The following is a 20,480-nucleotide window of genomic DNA, read 5'->3' as shown; positions in this document are numbered from 1 at the left end:
TTTTTATTAGAGTCTACAATAAAATCCAGGCCTACTAAGGGCTAAAGTATAGCACTTAAATTTTTATTTTCTAAGGTAGTCGGATACACATCTGAGTGCAGAATACGTACCTCTGCTGAGAAAAGCTGGTTCTAGCAAGCTATTTAAAAGGAAAAAAATCCATCTTTACATACACAAAAGGAGGACAGCACCTACATTTATATACCTGTTAAAGTATGTGAAAATAAAGAGAAACAGGAAGACATGAGAACATCTCTTATTTGAAAGATCACGTAACTGGAATTAAAACACTTCTGTAATTTTCTCTACTACAGTTACTTCTTGGACTAGCAGCTTTCTTGGCTCACTTCCCACCCCATGTGCCACACACCTACCCACCGCCCATCCCAGCACAACAGGATTACCTTTTTTCTTGGCCCATTGGTGTGGATGTACACCAGCTTGTCCCTTGCATGAGAAATGCCCAGGGCTCGTCCAATCACGCTGTTGAGCAAGTTTTTAGGCTGTGGAAATTCTTTTAATAAGTCTCTGGAATCTAAAAGAAAAAAACAACAGAGGAACTAAATGTCTTAGAATTCTTGTGCAGTCCTGTTCAAAGACATGTTCTGACACCTGCTTCTCTGCAGCTCTGTGAGCATTCATGTCTCTGAGGTTACAGACAGAAAAGTAAGCAGAGGTATTAAGTGGTTCACGTACATCTCCAGGCATCAGCAAAACAGCACACAGGAGTGCAAAGTTTCCTGAGCTCCAAATGGAAGATGACAGACACTGCAAATCCAAAATGGGCAGCAATACCATACGTGCCATTCTTTTCTCTAAATGCAAGGCTGTTTCTCCCCATTCTCTTTCAAAAGTATTGATATCCTCTACTTAGAACTGCAGCACTGACAGACTCACTCCACAATTCAGCAGCACTAACAATCACCTAACAGTCTGGAAAGACTTTTTCTGCAAGAAAGAACATAGTATCAACAGGAAAAAACCAACAGACTATATATTGAATCTGAATACAAATATCCTAGCACAGAATTCAAAGCCCAGATTAAAGCATAGAGTTGGTGCAGTCTCCTCACTTATGGAGGCAAAAGCAGCTCTGTGTCTGTTCTTTGGTACTGAAAACAAACTGAGCAATAACTATTTTGATCAGACTTGGTAAGTGCATCCCCCTCCTGAACCACGTGTATCACCTCAGGGTTAAATCAAGGGTCGTGATAACACACAAGCTCTACTAGTGACTGGATCTAGAGTGTAACATGAAAGTGTAACGCTTGGAGGCTTCTCCCTGAACTGACTGGGATGGCTTGGTTAGAGGCTGGGAATGCGATTTTGCACTCACGGCTCAGAGAACCCCTGAAAGAAGTTTGCCAATGGTCTTTGGAGATAAACTAGCCCAAAGAAGAAGCTGAGGAGCAGCGCCAGAGGCAGCAGGTATCGATGGCAGGTAGGACTGGCCAGCGCAGGTCCCCTGCCCTGATGGATGAGACTATGGCACTTGCAGGAAGCAGATATTAGTGGATCAGTTCAAATCACCCATTTGAAAACAACAGTAACAATAATAATCAGACTGCCCCCAGACAGAGCAATGTCTCGCCCACCTCATGTTCCAGCCTCTTCCCTGGTGCCAACACCAGCAGCTTTAGCTGGTGAGGAAGCTGCTCTAACACAGCCCTCACATGCATTCCTGTTGCACTCAGCACCATAGGGAAGAGCCTTTATTTGAGCAGCAGCCCAAGCAAGATCAGATTAAGTTTAATGTGATAACAATTCCAGAGGTAGTTACGCTACACAAACGGGCAGGTCCAACAGCTCGCTGCTGCTGTGAGGGGTAGATACTGCTTCTCCCAGGCTCTGGCACTACCACTGCTCCAGCTCTGGCACAAACCCCATCATACTGGGAGATCATTTGCAGCCCTGATCTGACAGAAAGCTAAACCAGAAAAAATAATTACTCAGGTCTTTACCGGGCTCACAAGTAAATCAGCCAACTGCACAGTCCTGCAGGTACCCAAAAGCAGTGCAAGAGAACAGGGAAGAGGAATGGGATCTCCATTCCAGCAGCAGCAACCACAGCCAAGCCCCTCTCATCCTATGTTCATGCATGCAAAATGCATGCTCCCCAGGCAGGTAGAACTTCACTGATCTTGCAGACCACCAATGGGTTTGAGCACTACTTTTCACAAGCTTCTAATTCTCTATGGGAAGCTAAATCATAAATCAACAACATATTATCACTGGTACCACCGTAATCTGGAATTTCAGATTAAGATACAAACTCCAAGGAATAATGACCCAAGAGTCACACTCATGAGAGCATCACCAAGATCTGCCATCCTGTTTTGCCAAAAACTCTGACTGTGGAGTTGCTGTAATGAAGATACACAATAACCAGCTCTGGAGAAGAAAGCAAGAACTTAAAGAGGGTCTCAGTAACACACGCATGTGGAACAGACACCAAGAGGCTGCTCAGCGAAGGCAAACTGCAGTTACAAGTACGTATTATGAGGGCTCACCCAAAAGCTGACCAAATGAGAAATCACAGGTGTTTCAGGGAAAGCAGAGGAGTTATGCTGTACCGCTGCAGGCCCAAACCTTGCCTGACTGTGCTGGGTAACGGAAAGGAAAAAAAAAAAAAAAAAGCACACTGCTGATCATATCATCCTCTCAAGAAAAAAAAAAAACCACACCAAAAAAACAAACAAAAACAAACCCCAAAAAAACCCAACCCAGCATGCTGATCCAGAGCTCAGGAAAAAAGTAATTACTGGTGACACCCAGTTTTGAAGCTTCTTCCTCCAAATTACCTGAATCTCAGAGAAACCACTTTCAGAAGCCAAATGGACCAGATACTGGAGTTTGGGTTCCTTAACATATACAGGGAGATGCTGAAATACAACCTCCTTGGCGTGCGATAACATTGTCAGGAGCTGGGTATCATTTGAAGACAGGTCGCATTGTAATTTGACAATTGGCTAATTCTCACTCCCAGCTGGAACCGCCTCAAGCTGGCATTACTTTTCAACCCAGTACATAGAGGACAAGCTGGTATTTAGGGGGCAGCATCAAAATGAACAGATTAAACCTGCTGCCTGCTCAATCTCCTTCAACTGTATTGATATTGAAAAGACTCTGCGACACACAATGGGCTTTCTGCCACTCTCCTCTGCATGATGCTCAGCCATGGTATCTCCCATTACAAAGAATAATACAAACAACCCACTGGCTGCTGTTTGTCACACATAGGTGGGCAAAATCCTTGGACAATTACAGGGGAATAGGCAGGAAGTAGTCTGATTTCTGAATGCTATTTGTCCATGAATTACCTTCTATGTATCAGCCAGGAGAGCATGAAAATGGTCTCAGCCTAACGAAGAACTACAAGCCAATTTTCTGTAATTACACAGCAAATGTAGTATTCCTACCTACTCACACAGCAAGCACCACTATATTCAGACTTTGACCTGCTCAGGAGAACTGGAAAAGTGACTAAGGCTTTGGCAGTCTGCAGTTCTATTCCTTTCCACATTGCTGGGATGCATGGAGGGAGGAGTAGTAACACAATTCCCAAATGCACTATTAAATTCACTTCATAAATGAGAAATTAAAAATAAAAAAAAGCAACACACAAAGCCCTCTGACACCAGCCAGTATTATTTGGCCTCTGGCTGCTTCCTCTTTCAAAAACAATAACCTGAGAAATTCTATGATAAGTAACAGGCAGAGGTATAAGCACATTGTTTTTAAACTCCCTCCAAAACCCAAAATGCAATTACCTAACAACAGAGCCAATTTCTCACATTCTGAGATGACTCCTCAGTGAAGACTAAATATTTAATCCATTCTAGAGCAAGGAATAGGATCTCTAAGAAACAAAGCCTAGTTCTGGCTTGCAGAGCAGACTCTGAATTACCAGCAGAGACACAATGTCTTCACAGCTGACAATGCCATATTCAGCAGTACCATCTGACGTATCAACAGCGACTCAAGGCTTGATGGATTACTCTCAGCCCATTCTTATCCCCAATTTGAGAGCTAAAAGGATTTTATCTTGCATGAAGCCATGCCTCACTCATAGTTTTTAAAGAGCAATCTGAAATTGCAGAACTGGATTTGCAGAATGTTTCCCTCCCTGCCAGATTGGATTTCTTGGCATCTTCCCCCAAAGAGTGTCTTAGTTCTCTCACTGTTGAGAATGGGTATTTGGGTAGAAATCATTTTAGTGGTAGTCACAGCCCTGCAGAGTCGAGGAGGAGAACCTAATACTCCCAAAACAAAACAGAGTTGATTTTTATACCCAATTCCTATCAAGCCAGAACCACATATGATGTCCAAACCACAGCTCCAACATCATGAAGGAATATTAAAAGCCTGTCTTGGATAGCAGACAACTCAGAATGGGGTTATCAAAGAAGACAATTAACTCGTTGAAGTTCCTCAAAGCTTAACTTTGGCTTAACTTGGTTGTGAAAGTTCGGGGTAATTCCAAGCACCACTGACAGAAACTCCCAACTGTAGCTATTAACCCCAACAGAGCTGACAAAAAGTAAAGTTAAGATCCAACAAACAGTAAAGACACTTGCTAGGTGCAACAACAGCACATAAAATGGCCTAGAGTCTTGCTCAATGAAACCAGAGGAGCACTAGATGGATTTAAACAGTTTCTGTCTTCCCTCAAACTGTCTTCCCTGGAGAAACAACAAACAAGCAGCAAGGACAAACTATTAAACACACCAGTCATTGAGATACAAGCCCCCGCAGTAATAAATTCAAGTCAGTGAAGAATGCTCCTAACACATCAAAAATTCACAGGGAATAAGAAAGCCCTGTGGGCCCATAATATCCACTTCATAAGGAATTAGCCTAGACATGTCTTAGAAGGGAGAGAGAAGGCTCCACCTGGCAGTTTAGCTTGGAGTACACCAAAATACTATTGCTTCTCGGGGGGGGGGGGGGGGGGGGCGCTCTTTTAAACCATCATCTAGGATCCTGACCGAGGCTCTTTTCAAGCTACACAGCAATAAAATCTGCATGCAGTTGTTGCCTAAACAAGAACAAACTTCTAACTTAGTAAAATTGACAAGGCTCCTTCAAAAGCAAGTGAGCTCATCAGAGAACGAGAATGACTGATGGCCAACCTCCATCCATGGTTAGACCAATGGCCAACCTCCATTCACTGAGGACTCAGCCCTGATCAACTCTCTCCAAGACACGAATCAGACCATACAGCACCCAGAGCTCCAGTCCAACCTCAGTGCTTCTGCAACTGAGACAGCAAACTGAATTAATCTTTCCTAGAGCAAAACAGAGGTCAAGATCACATAAGTCTCAGTAACAAGCAAGAAGTGCCACAGACCTGGCTGAGCTGGCAGACAAGCTCTCTGCATCACAGAGCCTGCTCCAAAACCCTACCATCAAGGACAACATAGCAAAGCCTTAGACACTAATCCAAACATAACCCCAGCATTTTTAAGTTGGCCTCAGTTCTGAGTCGATTTTTCTGTGTTTGCCTCCAAGGCTAATAACAAAAGCAGTCAAATGAGGAGAGCTAACAAGACATCAACTTACGAGCTGAAGGCTAAGAGCGTGCCCTCAGAAGTAGATTTTTAAAGTAACTTTAACGATCTGTATGTGTTCAAGTAGCAGCTATATGCAGGGCAGATTATGTCAGGACTTTTCATTTGCTCATCTGAAACGAATCTTCTAATATCACCAACCTCTCACCAGAAGAGCCTCCCATGGTCAAACCACCACATAGACTGGAATAATGAGAGAACCAAAGCCCAAAGATAAAAGCACCTAAGTACTCCCTGAAAAAACATGTTAGAAAAAGCATTGTGCAATGAAGTACAAAAGCAGGAAGAAAAAAAACAAATAAATAAATCGGTTTACTGCTTTTCTCAGAGAACACCTGAACCAGCTCATTACACAATAATTTGGGGTGGTTTAGCTTTTACTTCATAAGTCAGTTAACTTGCTCTGTTGAACAGCTTGAATGCAAGAATTAAAGACTATCTGTCTCCAAACTACAAGATAAAACTCAACAGAGCTTCTGAAAGGAAAATGGAACTGAGACCCAAAGAGTTCAGAACCTACAGACAGAAAATATTTTAACCGAAAAAAACATGCTGGATGGTGGAAAAGAAGCAGAGAACACAGAAGGATGGGGCGAAGTCTTTACGTAAGAAACCAAATTTCCAAAATGCAAGATCACAGTCTAAGAAATAAAACTCAAACCAAAACAGTGACTTTAAAAGGGAAAATGTAGTAGTTCAAGTCACAGCCTGGATGCAGTAACCTCCAGCACAAAACTACACGTCTGTCTAAACTAGAAGCATTCTTCACCCTTTGTAATCTTGTTTTTTTACAACTGTCAAACAACAGCAAAACATATTTTCAAATACTCTTTAAAAAAAATGTAACAATTCCTTCTGAAGTGCAGGAAAATGTTTACCCTTCAAACACCTGAAGCCCATGCCCTCTCACACCCAGCTCTGCTGTAGGCTGAAGGACTGACATTCAAAAGAGAAAATAAATCTTCCAAGCTTTACACAGAGACATCATCGGTGGCCGGGTTTATGGATGCTGCAAATACCAGGACCGGTGCTCGCAAGAGCTGTCCGTATCTCGATCAGCGTTTCATTCCACTTAGGCGACAAGCCTACCTGGTGGAAGGCCAGACCGAAGCCCTTTGTACACGCAACGCAGATAAAAGCAACGCTCCGAGCCACCCGCAGCGTGCTCCAGCTCTGACCTAACGGAACTTGCTGCACAGAGATGGCAGAGCAGTTTTCCTGGCGGATGCTCGATGGGCGTGCTCAAACCATCAGGATTTCAAGCCAAAGAACCATTTCTGATTTTTCCCTCGCGTCAAGCCACAGCGGGCGATCAGAAGCAGCGACGACGTTAGGCCAAGGCTGACTCGGCCCGGCTTCAAACCGGCGACCTTGAGCCGAAGGGCTCCGCACCCCTTTTCTTTTCTTTGGAGAAACCCAACTCTCCTACCAACAAAGAGCGCCGCGGACCCGCGCAGCTGCCACAAAGGCCGCGGCCCTCGCTGCCCGACGAAGCTCCCCGCGCTGCCCCCGCAGGGGTGCCCCCCCCGCCCGCGGCCGGGCCGTTACCTGCGGCGGCAGCAGCGCAGCCGTGCGTGCAGACACCGCCGCAACTCGCCGGCTCCTCTCCCTTGCCGCGCATCCCGGCGAGGAGCCCTTTCCCCGGGGCAGGGTCGCTCAAGGCCGCGCCGCTCTCCCGCGATGGCCGCCCGCCCGCGACGCGGCCCCGGTTGCCCCTCCCAGGCAGCAGCGAAGGGGGTGTGGTGTGTGCCGGCGGCCCGATGCGGCCCGGCCCAGCCGCCCGGAGCGGGAGGAGGCCGGCGGGCGGCGCGGCCCGGCTGCAGGCGCGGGAGCGGGGGAGGGACGTACGGCGCGTTCACGCTCCCTCCTCCCAGCACCGGGGCAGCGGGGCTCGCTCCTCCCTTCCGCTGCGTGCGGGGCCGGCGCGACTTGGCTTCCCCGAGCGCCGGGCCGCGCACACCGGGGGCGCCGCCTGTTCCTCCCTCTCTCCCCCCCCCCCCCAGCCCCGCCTCGCCCCCGGCTCACCCTTCACCATGGCGGCGTCCACCTCCTCCTCGGCGCCCGCCTCTTCCTCCTGCTTGACCTCCCTGGAACTCTCGGGCGCCGGCAGCCGCGTGCGGAGCCCGCGCGCCCCCGGCGCAGCCCGGTAGCAGTGGCAGAGGCGCAGCGGCCCCGCCGAGCCGCAGGCTGCCGCCGCCTGCAGCAGCAACCCCAGCGCCGCCATCTTGAGGGTGTCCGGCGTAGGCCTCAGGCAGGGCGCCCCGGCGGGGAGGTGCAGCCGCCCCGCAGCGACCCCCGGCGGCGGGGAGGACCTCGCGCCGGCGAGCTTCCTGCACCCCGTGAATTGTACGCGGAGGGTGATAAGCCCTCGGGTGGAGGGTCCCCGGGCAGCGTACCCTCGCGCCACCCGGGAGCTGCCTCCACAAAGCCGAGGAACGGAAAAGGACGAGAAAAAGAGCCCTCTTTCGTGTTCCTGCGGAACACACGGAGGCCAAGAGCAGCAGGAGTTACGGGTGGAGTGCTGCACTGCGTGCTGAGGCTTGAAACCGGCAAAAAGACGTCTTCTTCCACTTCTAAAAACTCAACTGCACTTGCACTATTGAGCTCCACTAGCCCTGCCTTGAGCTGTCCGTCCTCCTGACATGTGCTCGTCAGGTGGAAACAACACAGCAAGTCAAAACGTGTGCTCACACATGAAGGATCCATCAAATGCTATGCGAGTCGCCTGAAAGGGTTTTTGTGGATGTTTCGCAGGGATCACAAACCCTCCCCTTCCCCTCCCCGGAAATAGGATGTCTTCACAAACGCTCAGAGAAACATTGCCACAAGAAGACAAGTCGTTTGCTCCAAGAGCTGAGCAACCTGTGAAGATGCCGCAAACACAATCCACTTGCCCAGTCCTCCAAACCCGGATTTTATTTTGGAATCTTTACTAACCTTCTCTAATTAGAAGGGGAAAAAACCCACACATGCAATTTTTGCTATACTCTCAACAGTGTTTGGTTGCCCTCGGCTCCACTCCTGCCCATGTTTATTGCAATCCTTACTCATTTACAGGTCAAGTGATCTTTCTGATCGTTTTTATACAAGTGGATGCAAGAAAAGGAAATTCAGGAATTGTTCTGGAACTTGCAGGTTGTTTCGGGTTAAGACATCTTTTCATATCTTAAGCTCTACATGCACCCCACCTGCACCCTAATGCACACGTGGGCAGACAAGGTAGTTCGTGTTCAAGTGTATGTTGCTAAAGATTGCTGCAACCCATTGTTTAATAATGTGTCAGATTAACACTAAAAAGTCAATCAGGCAGCAGGCAGCACTGTCCCTTCTCACATTTCTCCCTACTTGAAGCCAACTGCTCTGCTACTTGGTTCTATCCAAATTACTTTGTATCCCAGGCATGAAATTCTCCAGGCTGTAGCGCTGGATGAAACTTAGACACTACAGGATTTTTTATTATTATTAACTTTTAAAGTCTAAATTACTTTTCTAAGTGATTTAGGTACAAATTTTATTACCTCTTGCTGCAAAATACACCTGGGCCTACCAGCTGCATGTGTCTTTAAACCAAGATATCAGCTTTATGTCAAATACCTTGTTACTTGGTGAATATTCTGTGTGTAAACCAAAACTGAATGGATGTTTAAGCGCTGTGATGAAAAAAGGGGATTTTTGTGTTGTTTGGAGGGGTATTTGACTGTTTTTCAGTCAGAAAGAAAAATCTTCAAGACGCCACAAAGGGATTAAATAGCAATTTACCGGCTGAGTTCTACAAACCCTGTATTCCACAAGAAGAGGTTCAAGAAGTGGCAAGTTATCAAATAAAACCCTGTATAAAAAGCAACTTTGAAGGAGCACACATGAACACTCAAAATAAAACAATCTTACAACACCAAATCCACATTTTTCCAATACACTCGAGAGCCCCTGTGAATTAGGTAGGGATTATCTGTGTAATTATTTTTAGCTAAATTTAACCACAAGCAAACAAAACCCCAGATCTTGAAGCAGCACCAGAAGACACATCTTTTTTAAAAGACATGAAAGTTATTCTGGCACTACAGTTATAAAGATTACAAATTTTAAGAGCACTAGTTCTAAAAAGGAAACCAATCTTGTTAGACAAGCCACCCAATTTGAAGAAATGAATTATACGCAAATCTTTTGATAGCACACAGCACCAACTCTTACTTTCAGAAATAAACTTCAGTTGGTTTGGAAACAAAAGCTTCAAGAAGGACTAGAAGGAAAGGGTGGCTGGAAATAGTATTAGTGAACATTAATACATCCTTCTGGGTAGATATATCTACCACGAAACAACTTAACTTGTCAGAGCTGCTGGTTTATTTAGTGTTTTCCCAAGATCTAGATGAGGCAAGACGCTATCCAGCAGTGAAGAAGAAAGATAATAATCACAGCTACTAAGCTGGTTCAAGTTGTGAACATCAGAGAAGAAACACAAAAGGTAACAAGAGCCCTAAGGAGATGAAAACTATGGTTGGAGACCACGATGATTAAAACCAAAACAAAAGGAAACAGGTAAGAGAAGTACATGTCTGGGGAAAATCTTGGAAGCACAGTCAGTGGGAATGAGAAATCTGGGAGAGGATGCTGAAAGGCATCCAGTGTGCTGGGACACAGAAAGCAAGTTGTGAGCAGGGCTAGTGGTTTGTCACTGTTAAAAATATAAAAATTATCTTACAGGCACAGAAAAAATAGCTGACTCAATTTATTAAAAAAATCCAGAAGTCGCAGACTCCACATAATCCAAATATCTTTATTTTGCATAAATGAGCGTGAAACAGCATATAAATAATCTCTTCAAGCCACCTTCCCCAGCTTTGCCAGCTCAGGCTCACTTGATGAGCTGGGGTTAATTCATCTTCTCTAGCCAAGCCTCTACAGAAGTAGCAGCAGTACACAGAAGCCTGTTAACAAGCCACAGTACATTCCAGACTTCCTTTTCCCCCAGAGTACAAGTGTTAGAGCACCGAGAGTCCCAGCCCCAGTCTGGCCATGACAAACCACTAGCCCGCACAGAGAGTTTTCCTTTTCTCTCCTTCACACTCCAACCCAGGTCACTATTTGACAAGATGAGAGGGGTTTTATTCATTCCCCATCTAAAATTACTTTGTACATAATTAACACCCTGGACATACAAAGCTTTCTGGGAATTTGTCTTTTAAATACGGAACCCACAATACGGGTGACTCACTGCCATGGCAGCGTTACAAGAGTGGCTGATACACTGTTGTGTTCCCAAAGGCTAACGCAAAAGCATTACTTCCCTGCAACGGGAAGCAGTGATCTACCACCAGTTCAGCCATAGCTGGGATATTTTATTCCATTCTATGTCCCTTATTTTAAGGCCAAGTAACAGAGTTTGGGAAAGAATGATAAAAGAAAACCAGGCAGTGACTGGAGGGGTTTCTTAAGGCGACATAGGATGGAAAGAAAGAGGTTGGCAAAGCAATGACATGGGAAAAAAGGGCATAACAGTTGACAGATATTTTAAGTATGCAGACATCAAAGAGAAAGCACTTATTGAACTGGTACAAAGAGATGCAGGTGTCTTTAGGAGGGTAAAATTGAAAGGGGAAGAAAAAAGCCTTTACTTTAAGCTAAATAGCAAACAAGTCTACATTGTCAGCCACTAGGTAACACAACAGTTCTCCTCCCCCCCCCCCAATTCTGTCCTAAAATACTCTGGTACTCAGTAACAGAGCTCATCTGCAACACTTAACTCCTGCCACACTTAACTCCAGTGCTACATTAACCAAGGCAAAATTGTGGTTATGTCAGTGACAACCACCACCCTGGTTTTACACTGTCAGTCTCCCCTCAGAAACAAAGTGACTTAGACATAACAATCAACATCCTAGGCATCACAGCTATCGCTAGTTTTAAGTACTGTCACCTTAACTTCCCTGTTTGGTTCTAATGCCTTGAGTTGGAAGTCTGACAAAGCCATTTGTAGGACAAACCTCTCATTTATCCAGTGTAATTCTTACAAATGAATTCTTTTCAGCAATCTGCTATAGTATTAAAGCTCCAAACAAAGAAAAAATAAACAAGAGTTGAATTGAAGGTTGTCTCTGGTCCTTACCTTTCAGGGAATTCAGCGAGAACATCTCCATCACAGTGAAAAGGGTGATTCCTAGAGAAGCAAGAGGTAGCAAGAAGAAATAGGGAATTAGAATTTGTATTTCTTTTCAGATGTTTCAGGTGCATAGTGCTTCTTGAAAGTACCTGTCTTTAGCACAAAGCTGACTGCCCTCAACAGGTTTCACCTTAGTGTTTATATCCTGTTTCACCTGACAGGGTACATACTTTGCTATCCCGTTGGAAGTGGCTGCTCTGCACCCAGAGGGAGGAAGGATCTTCTCAGCTACTGGTATCTTGGTTTTGGAAGTGCTTTCCATCTGTAGCGGTACTGATTTGGAGGTAAGTTTTTAAAACCTTCCCAAGTCAAAATGACAGAAGTAGGTAGTCCACTGCCATTATAGCAGCCTTCCAATACCTAAAGGGGCTGACAAGAAAGCTGGAGAGGGGCTTTTGACAAGGGCAGGTAGGGACAGGACAAGGGGGAACAGCTTTAAATTGACAGAGAGGAGACAGAGATGAGATCTGAGGAAGAAGTTCTTCCCTGTGAGTGTGGTGAGGACCTGGCACAGGATGCCCAGAAAAGCTGTGGCTGCCCCATCCCTGGCAGTGTTCAAGGCCAGGTTGGATGGGGCTTGGAGCAACCCGATCTAGTGGAAGGTGTCCTTGCCCATGGCAGGGGCTTGGAACTGGATGATCTTTAAGGTCCCTTCCAACCCAAACCAGTCTGTGATTCTATGATTACTGCCCCTTTTTAAATAAAAACAGGAGGAGGAGATATGTACTTTTAATAATGTTCTTTGCTGAAATTATGTCAAACTTCCTATTTTAATTTCTTTTTTAGATAGCTTTCACTCAAAAAAAAAATCAATTCTGATTTGGGGTCTTTCATCTGTCATGCCAAATATTAAATCCATTTTAGGCATTCTTGTAAGAGAGTAAGAAGGATTTTCTAAGCAACTTGGATCAGACAGGTGAGGGTCCTCATTTACACAAAGTTAGCACTAACTATCCATAATGGCTATTCCTGTGCACACAATTAATATCCTGCAATTATGCTTTCAAATCATTCACTTTCAGTGAAATCAAGGGCAAGATTACTGTTTACTTCAACAACGGCAAACAAGGCCTAAAATAACAGCACTCTCAGAAGAGAACTCTGGACATGACACCTTGTTCAGCAAGTCACCTCCCCACAGGCCCATGAAAACAAACCTGCTGTGGCTGACAAATCTACACTTTGTATTTTCCAATGACTGAATAACCAAAACCACAGTTATTTGGCTTGTTTAAAAATTATAAACCATACATGCCATAGTAGACAAACATCCTTCATATAACTAACTCACTGCACTGAACAAAGTTAGAATACTCTTTTGTGGTAGTCAAGCAAGATTCTTAAGGCTGAAGCATTCAACCATGCAGCAAAGTCATGAGAGGAATGCAAATTGAAAGCACAGGGAGCAGATCACATAGCAGTGTGGTGCTCCCTTCATCATCATAGTCTAGGTACAAACCATCTTAAAGCCAACAGTATTTCGGACAAATTATATAAGTCCAATATTACCACAACACAAAACAGTAAATTCTTGAGCACTCTGAAGTTAGGACAAGGGGGAATGACTTTAAGCTGAGAGAAGGGAGACTTAGATGACATGTTAGGAAGATCTTACGAAGATTCTTCCCTGTGAGAGTTGTGAGGCCCTGGCACAGGTTGCCCAGAGAAGCTGTGGCTGCCCCATCCCTGGCAGTGCTCAAGGCCAGGTTGGATAGGGCTTAAAGCAATCTGGTCTAGTGGAAGGTGTCCCTGCCTGTGGCAGGGGGTTAGAAATGGATCAGCTTTAAGTTCCCTTTCAACCCAAACCACTCTGGGATTCTGTGAAAGTTGCAACAGATTCTTAAATCTAAGTCATGGAAGTATCGGCCACATCTTCCTCCCAGATTTTTAAGAATGACAAAAAATGGGGAAGCTGCTTGCAGCCAGACTCAGTGTATTGCAGAGAATGCAGGGAAGTTTACAACAGCTTCCAGGGGCAACATACCCTTCAGGCAGATAAACTGCACACCTCACCTACAGAGTGTGAATCAGTGGGAAAGCACAAAGAAGATCTCACCTGCACTGGGATGGACAGAAGGGCACTTCCAAAAATAACTGCAAGGTGAAGTTGAAGAAAACGGTCTTTTCGGCTCAAGACCAAGAAAAAAATAATTGAAAACCCTTCACGGATGAGTGTACAAGATTAACAGCCAAGACCCCCAATGACCAGCAAGACACCAACAAAACTGTTATTCATAATTGTGCCTGTAGATGCCCTGTGCAGACAGGACCCTCACCATGCAACCAGTAGCAGTCCTGAGCTAAAAGATTCAGGTGTGGGGGTGAACAGGGACAGCACAGGGAAGAGAACAGAGGCACAAAGAGATGATACGATTCATGGTAGGCCCATGAATCCCACTGGTGAGGGATCCCTTATAGATCACAGGGAGGAATTTGAGTACTTCAAGCTGGAGCATCCAGTAAGAACATGTTCAAAGCACAGAGAGAAGAGTTTGGACAGACAAGCTTCAGTTTAAGATACAGGTCATTAAGAGATCAGCCCCTGCTCTACCATCAACAGATTACTCAGGCCCAGATCCCATGGATCTGAACACAGAGGATCCCAAACTGAGAACCAGTTTTTAGCACAGCCAGAAGCCTGGTGGAAATCCCAGGGGTTTTGTTGCTCAAGATCCTGATACCAAAAAATAAAAGGTGTCCAACTATGGCAGCTTGTCGTGGTTTCACCATTCATAGAAACGAAGAGGATGCATGAGCATCATTGTACAGGGGACACACTGGAAGACTGAAAACCTATTTTGTCAGGCTCTGATGACAGGAGAGAGATGTGGGACCTCATGGGATATGGGATTTATGAAGAAGTAGACCATGATAATTCTTACAGACAAGGCAACAGTTCATCTGGAAAAAGAATCAACCATGTAAGATGATGCCATCAAACTGCAGAGCCCTTCTTGCCTTGCACTTGGCACCATACTAGGATCCCAGATGGCAAAAGAGACACAAAAAGTTTGTTAGCATTAGATTTAATGCTCATACTGCAAAGGCAAAGAGTTGAACCCAGTGAATAGAGCCCTGGAAACTATTAGATAAAATCTCAGAGGCCTGGGAACTAGGTCTTTGCTGGATTTCCTTGATCCATCTGAAAACAGCTACAAGTGTGTATGAAGAGAAAACACACCCCCAAGAAAAATACATCAAGATGCAGTATCACAGAATTTTTGGTCATTGCCTACTGTGGTTATTCCAGCAATGTACAAAAAAAGCATAGCTCTGAGTACTCTGTCATGAGAACAAAGGAGAAACTGTGTTGTCTTTCTTACATATCCTTCACCCCAAGGATCACCTATCCTGGGGGTCATACAAGGCGAAAGCTTGACTTTCAGCTTTTTGGACTGAAGAAGCAATGCAAGAAACCTCTCGTTACCTATCTAGGTTCTGTAAGACTTTCATTACTAACGAATTGGAAGAAGGAATAATTAAGTGCTAGAGGTAGGACTGGGCATTTAGATGCTCTTAGGCACCCACTACTCCCAAGACCAAGTGCTGTGGTCTAAACAGGTGACCCAGAGTGATGGTTTAAATGACCACAGGGGGAAAAATGGTGCCACTAGTGACAAAAAAGCATGTTACAGGACGGTAAGGGGAGAGAAAAGGGCTGCGAGTCATGCCGAAGAACAGCTCTGTAAGTGGTGTGAAGACTCCTCCGTGGCGCTCACGAAGAAATCAGGGGAAAGCCTATGAGCCGAGCTCCCCAGGCCGTTTCCCGAAGAGGGGCTCCGCTTCCCCTCCAGCCGGAGCTGTCCCCGCCGGCCGCTCGCCCAAGCCCCGAGAGGAGAGGCGCCCGAGAGCTCGGCCGGTCGGATGCGCTCCGCGGCTCCCCGCGGCGGCACCAGGCAACAGCCTGCACCCCCGCCCCGCACACGTCCGGTGCCGCACCGGCGGAGCATCCCCGGCCGCCCCGCCCGGCCAAGCGCCGCGCCTCCCGGCCGCGCAGGCCCAGGCCCCCGCCCGGCCCCTTCCAGCGGGCCGGGGCTCCCCTCAGGCCGAGGCTCCCATCCTCCTGGGCGGGCACCGCGCCCGGGCTCGGCCGCCGCCCCCCCCACCGCGCCCCGTGGCTCCGCGCCGCTGGGCCCCGCTGCTGTCCCCCGGCCCATCGCCTCAGCCCTGCCGGTTCCCTCGCCGCCGCCTCCCGCCCGGGCTCCGACTCAGAGCCATCCTCCCCCTTCTTCCCCTTCCTCCCGCCGCCCTTCCTCAGGCCGCGGTCCCTCCCGGGCCTCGACCGCGCGTTCCGAGCCGCGATTCCGCCACGCACCGAGCGACCCGAGTCCCCCCGGGCGGAGGAGCGCCGGTCCCGCTCCCCGATACCGACCTCCTCACAACCAACTCTCTGGCGCCGGTCGGCCGGCACTCGGACTACAACTCCCAAGAGCCCCGCGATCCGCTTCCGGGGCGCCGCCCGCTCCCACCGCCGGCTTTTCCTCCCCGGATGTGAAACCCCCCTCCAACTCGTGCGAGGCGGACGCGGGGCGGGGCCTCTCCCGTCCCCAGGGCAACGGCTGCCGCCAATGGGCGGTGCGGCCTTCTAGGTCTCTGTGGCTGCCGTAACCCCCGGCCCGGCCCGGCCCGGCCCCCTCGGCGGCTCCCGGTCGCTGCCGTCGCCTCTGCGCTCCCTCCAGCCTCACCGCCTCTGGCCGCGGCCGTTCGTGGCGCCTCCTCTGCTTCAGCGCGACACTGGCGGTCCGCGGCCGCGACGGGAGGGACGGCCGGTGCCGGCCCCCACTTGACTTCCCGGAGCTGGAGGCTTTCGGGGAGACGAGGGTGTCCGTGGGGCAGCAGGACCGGGCCCCTCGCGTGAGTCTGGCCCTCCCCGGAGGGAGAGCGGGCGGGAGCGGCGCTGGGGCACTGTCAGAGGTGGAGTGAGCTCCGCAGCAGGAGCTGCTGGCACCAGTGAGCCATCGAGCTTAATGGTGAAGCCACGTGCATCATTAATACATCGACATATTAAGCAGCCACCAACTTTAACGACCATGTAAATACGGAATTGACTCACTGTATGTATCTATAGGTAGAAACTTACTCCTGATTCTTAAACACTCACTGGTTAGTTAGATCTGCTGAATGCCCCAGGTGCAGGAGCTCGTTGTCCTAAAGCAGGCTTACTATGGGCTGAAACTGGACTGGGCTAGTTCTTTCTCCAGAGCAGGACAAGGCTCATCACTGCTGCTCGCTGGAGTAAACCTAGTGTAAGCAGAGAGAAGCAGCCTTTGTGCCCTGTGCTATTAAGCCCCAGGTTGTAATAATCACCTAATTAAACACGCCAGACAGTGCCCAAAGATATAAGTGGCGACCCATAAAACAGCATGGAAGTCTTACAGGATTTCCTCAGCTTTTCCCTGCCATCAGAAGCTGAAACGGGAGGAGTGTGCAAGGCCTGGTTCCTCCACTTGGGTTCCCCACAGCCATGAGTAAAAGGTGTCATTGCTTTCTGCAAAGTGCTGAAGTTGCGTGGGTGCAGTTGTGAGCATAGTTAATGGTCAGCAATGTGGGAGCTTAATTTATGAGGGAAAAATAGCTATGGTCTGGGTGTGCTGATTTGCCATCATAGTATGGATTCACCATCAATGTGAACACAGACAGCAAGGCAAATGGGGGAAAAGATAGGCTAAAAATGTTAATGTCTTAAGTTCTGTGTGGCAACTGAACGCTAAACTCAATGTGGTTTTGATGCAAGTTTTAGCAACTACCACCCAACAGCTGATTTGCACACAAAGTTCTTCACTTGTGTTTTCTGTCCCTTTCTAGTCACTGTGAGTTTTTTAATCATCCATGTATTTATAAAATAAACTTTCCCAAGTACTAATCCCAATAAAAGCTCTGACTTGGTGAGATTAAAATTATTTTTGAAAACATTCTTGCTACATAAAAGCTTTTTTCCATAGAATCCCAGAATGATTTGGATTGGAAGGGACCTTAAAGCTCATCCAGTTCCAGCCCCTGCCACAGGCAGGGGCACCTTCCACTAGACCAAGTTGCTCCAAGCTCCATCCAACCTGGCCTTGAACACTGCCAGGGATGAGGCAGCCACAGTTTCTTGTTTCCCAGGGAAGTGCTGAGATGCCTGGGATGATTTAACCTTACTGAATTTCACCATTTCTCACTGTGGGCTGCAGGCCACAGCTGTCTTCATGTCAGATGGTACAAAGGACACAAGCCAAAACGTGATGGAAAAGAAGTCAGCTCAGGGCAAGAGTGCGTCAAACTGGAATTTCTCCCTAATTTGTCTGCCTGCTTGCAGAAGAAAAAGCCAAAGTAAGACAGAATGCATATGGGACAGGACAAAGTAGCGAAGAATCAAAGAAATTCATGTCTCTAGCTGATGCTTTGGGGTTTCCAGCTACTGCATCTTTAGTCAGAAGATGAAATTTGAAGTCAAGTTATTTCTGTGGACTATGAAGGCTGAAATGTTAGTGGATGATCTTCCGCCCTCTGCAGTGTGTACAGATAAGAACAAGGATAATAAAAGAAATTGTTAAGGGGGTAACTTCTGCCATTATTACCAGCTTAGCTTAAAAAGCCTTCGGAATTATTCCAAGGGCATCTTTCTGTTAAGTAATGAGCAAAACAATTAATCTCTGGGGGTTTAGAATGGAAAATTGCTTTAATACAATGACTTTGTAGAGAATATGCCAAGCCATCTAAACCAAGATCATTTAATTATAGTTCCTTATTTGCTTCCTACTGATGATAATATCTTTAGTGGTATTATTTTGTGCTCTCTTTTCCAAGTAACCCAAGAGATGCCACAAAGGCTGCGTTTAGATCTAAATACAGTTGTAACTGTATTTAACGGGGGTTTTATGGTATTTACAGTTGTTTACGGTATTTACATTTGTTTACAGTATTTACAGATTTTACAGTTATTTCAATGGTATTTTTACAGGTTTTAACTATATTTTTAACCTCCTTGTAACTGTAAACTTAAGATAAAAACTATGAGCAGCAGTTTGAATTTTCTTTTTATGTTCCCAAGCTTTATCTATTAATCTATTTCTGTTCTGAAAAAAGAAACCAACCCAAACCCCACAACTTAAAGTACCCCGTCCAGCAAAACTAACAGGAAAGAGTCTCCTGTGCGTTGCCCTCTAGTAACCAAATTGCTGTACAACCAGTACAGCTCTTCACTGCATTCCTACCCCATTCACCACTCGGCGTAGTTCATCTGGACACCTAAAAATCCATGTGTTTTGCCTGCCTTTATCCCCTAAAGTGTCACTCCTGCATTAACCTCTCTTCTGCCCATATCCTTTCGCCATCAGCTGTACGACTGACAGCAAGGAGTGCAAAAACCAGGAAACCTGCTGGATAAGCTTGTTTGGGCAGCTTGAGCCTATACCAGTGCATGTGGGAAAGGGCTGATTTTACTCTTTGTTTCCACAGGAGAACTCAGTATCTCTGCATTAATATATATATATATATATATATATTTGAAGCTATGCAGGAGCTTTAAAAGTTCTCAGAAGAGGTGCCAAAGGGTCAGCACCACGTAGGGGACAGTGCTGCTTTAGGAAAAAGACATCCCTGTGCTTAAATGACAATAGAGACATGTCTGGTTGGATCTCTTTCCTAAATGATGTTCCTAACAAATCACAGAAATTCTATATGAAAACAGACACATGCAAGTACACACACACACAAAATATTCTGGTTTTTGAGGCTGAAAACTGTTTCATTTTTCAACTAGTACAAGCAATGAAGCCTTATAATGCTGACAGAATATCCTTTTTGATTTGATTTTCATTTACTGTCTTTTATTACAACCCATTTATTATATTAATTCAATTAATTGAGTGGCTGATATTCTTTTTAGACCTTTTAAGATCTAATACCTTTATGATCCCACTATGTTAGACTTCCTTGCAGGCTTGCTCAGACTGTTCTGCCTGTAGTCATACTTGTAGTCTGAAAGACAAAGAGCCTAATATTATGTTAATGTCTCTTTTTTAGAAGCTCATTGTCAGAAGTGCTCAGGCTGATTGCTGCTCTTTCTGTCCCAGTACCTGGAAGATACTGAAAAACAGTGTAGCACTGAGAAAAAGTATTCCCATTTTATTTGAAGCTTTCTTAGGATGGTCTTTAAGGTCCTTTCCAATCCAAACCATTCCAGGATTCTATGATTCTATGACTTACAGAAACCACATTGTTGAGAAAGTGGGCATAACTACCAAAAAAACAGTCAGAGAAGCAAGAAAATTGATCTAGTTAAACAGCCTACCTCAAGAGCTCCTTTGACTCAGACAATTATATTTAATAACTCAGGAAAAGTTAGATTCTACTGAAACCACTAAACAAAGACCAACAGCAATGTATAAGAAAAATTTAATTTCTGAGATGGAATTTGATGAGCCAATCACTGACATTGTTAAAAAGAACAACAATGAAACATTAAAGACACGAGAAACAGGAAACTGGTTGAAAAGAAAAGGAAAATAGAAGAATCACAAACCCAAGAAAGGAACATCTGTCTGGCCTCATACACTAATTGTAATCAACAGAACTACCAAGAAAGATCATCTCCTGATCCTCTCTGTTGTGAAGGATGATGTTAAAATTTTCTGCTATACCTTTTAAAGCTGCTGATAATCTTGATAACATATTAAATGTCACAAAAAGAGATATTGGAGCAAACTGATAAATTGCTTTTTGAATTAAGTCCAAGAATTGTGAAAGAAAATTGTGCAGTCAAGCTG

The 20,480-nt window shown here is 46.1% G+C and overlaps 1 protein-coding gene and 1 long non-coding RNA gene across 5 annotated transcripts in view; one reads left to right on the top strand and one right to left on the bottom strand.

Annotated features, from left to right (window-relative positions):
• The window catches only part of DHX30 (DExH-box helicase 30), a 34,575-nt gene extending 18,410 nt beyond the window's left edge, over positions 1–16,165 (bottom strand). Inside the window, exons 1-3 of one of the 4 annotated variants that reach the window (XM_065667025.1) lie at positions 16,103–16,165; positions 11,677–11,727; positions 405–535 (exon numbers count right to left, since the gene is read on the bottom strand). In XM_065667025.1, coding sequence (XP_065523097.1) covers positions 405–535; positions 11,677–11,707 — 162 coding nt within the window. In that variant the 5' untranslated portion in view covers positions 11,708–11,727; positions 16,103–16,165. Of the gene's footprint in view, positions 1–404; positions 536–7,118; positions 7,464–7,595; positions 7,826–11,676; positions 11,728–16,045 lie in introns of those variants that run through there. The other 3 variants (XM_065667026.1, XM_065667027.1, XM_065667024.1) reach the window with 3 other exon arrangements.
• Positions 7,585–14,435, top strand: LOC136008205 (uncharacterized). Its single transcript, XR_010610016.1, has 3 exons — positions 7,585–10,109; positions 11,892–12,014; positions 12,753–14,435. It is a non-coding gene; the product is annotated as an uncharacterized LOC136008205 (long non-coding RNA).
• Positions 16,166–20,480: the final 4,315 nt, after the last annotated feature.

This window comes from Lathamus discolor, chromosome 2, assembly GCF_037157495.1.
Source record: "Lathamus discolor isolate bLatDis1 chromosome 2, bLatDis1.hap1, whole genome shotgun sequence".
In the NCBI taxonomy this organism is placed as follows: domain Eukaryota; kingdom Metazoa; phylum Chordata; class Aves; order Psittaciformes; family Psittacidae; genus Lathamus; species Lathamus discolor.
Note: the sequence above shows the minus strand (reverse complement) of the source record. Positions and strands in the feature narration are given on the sequence as shown.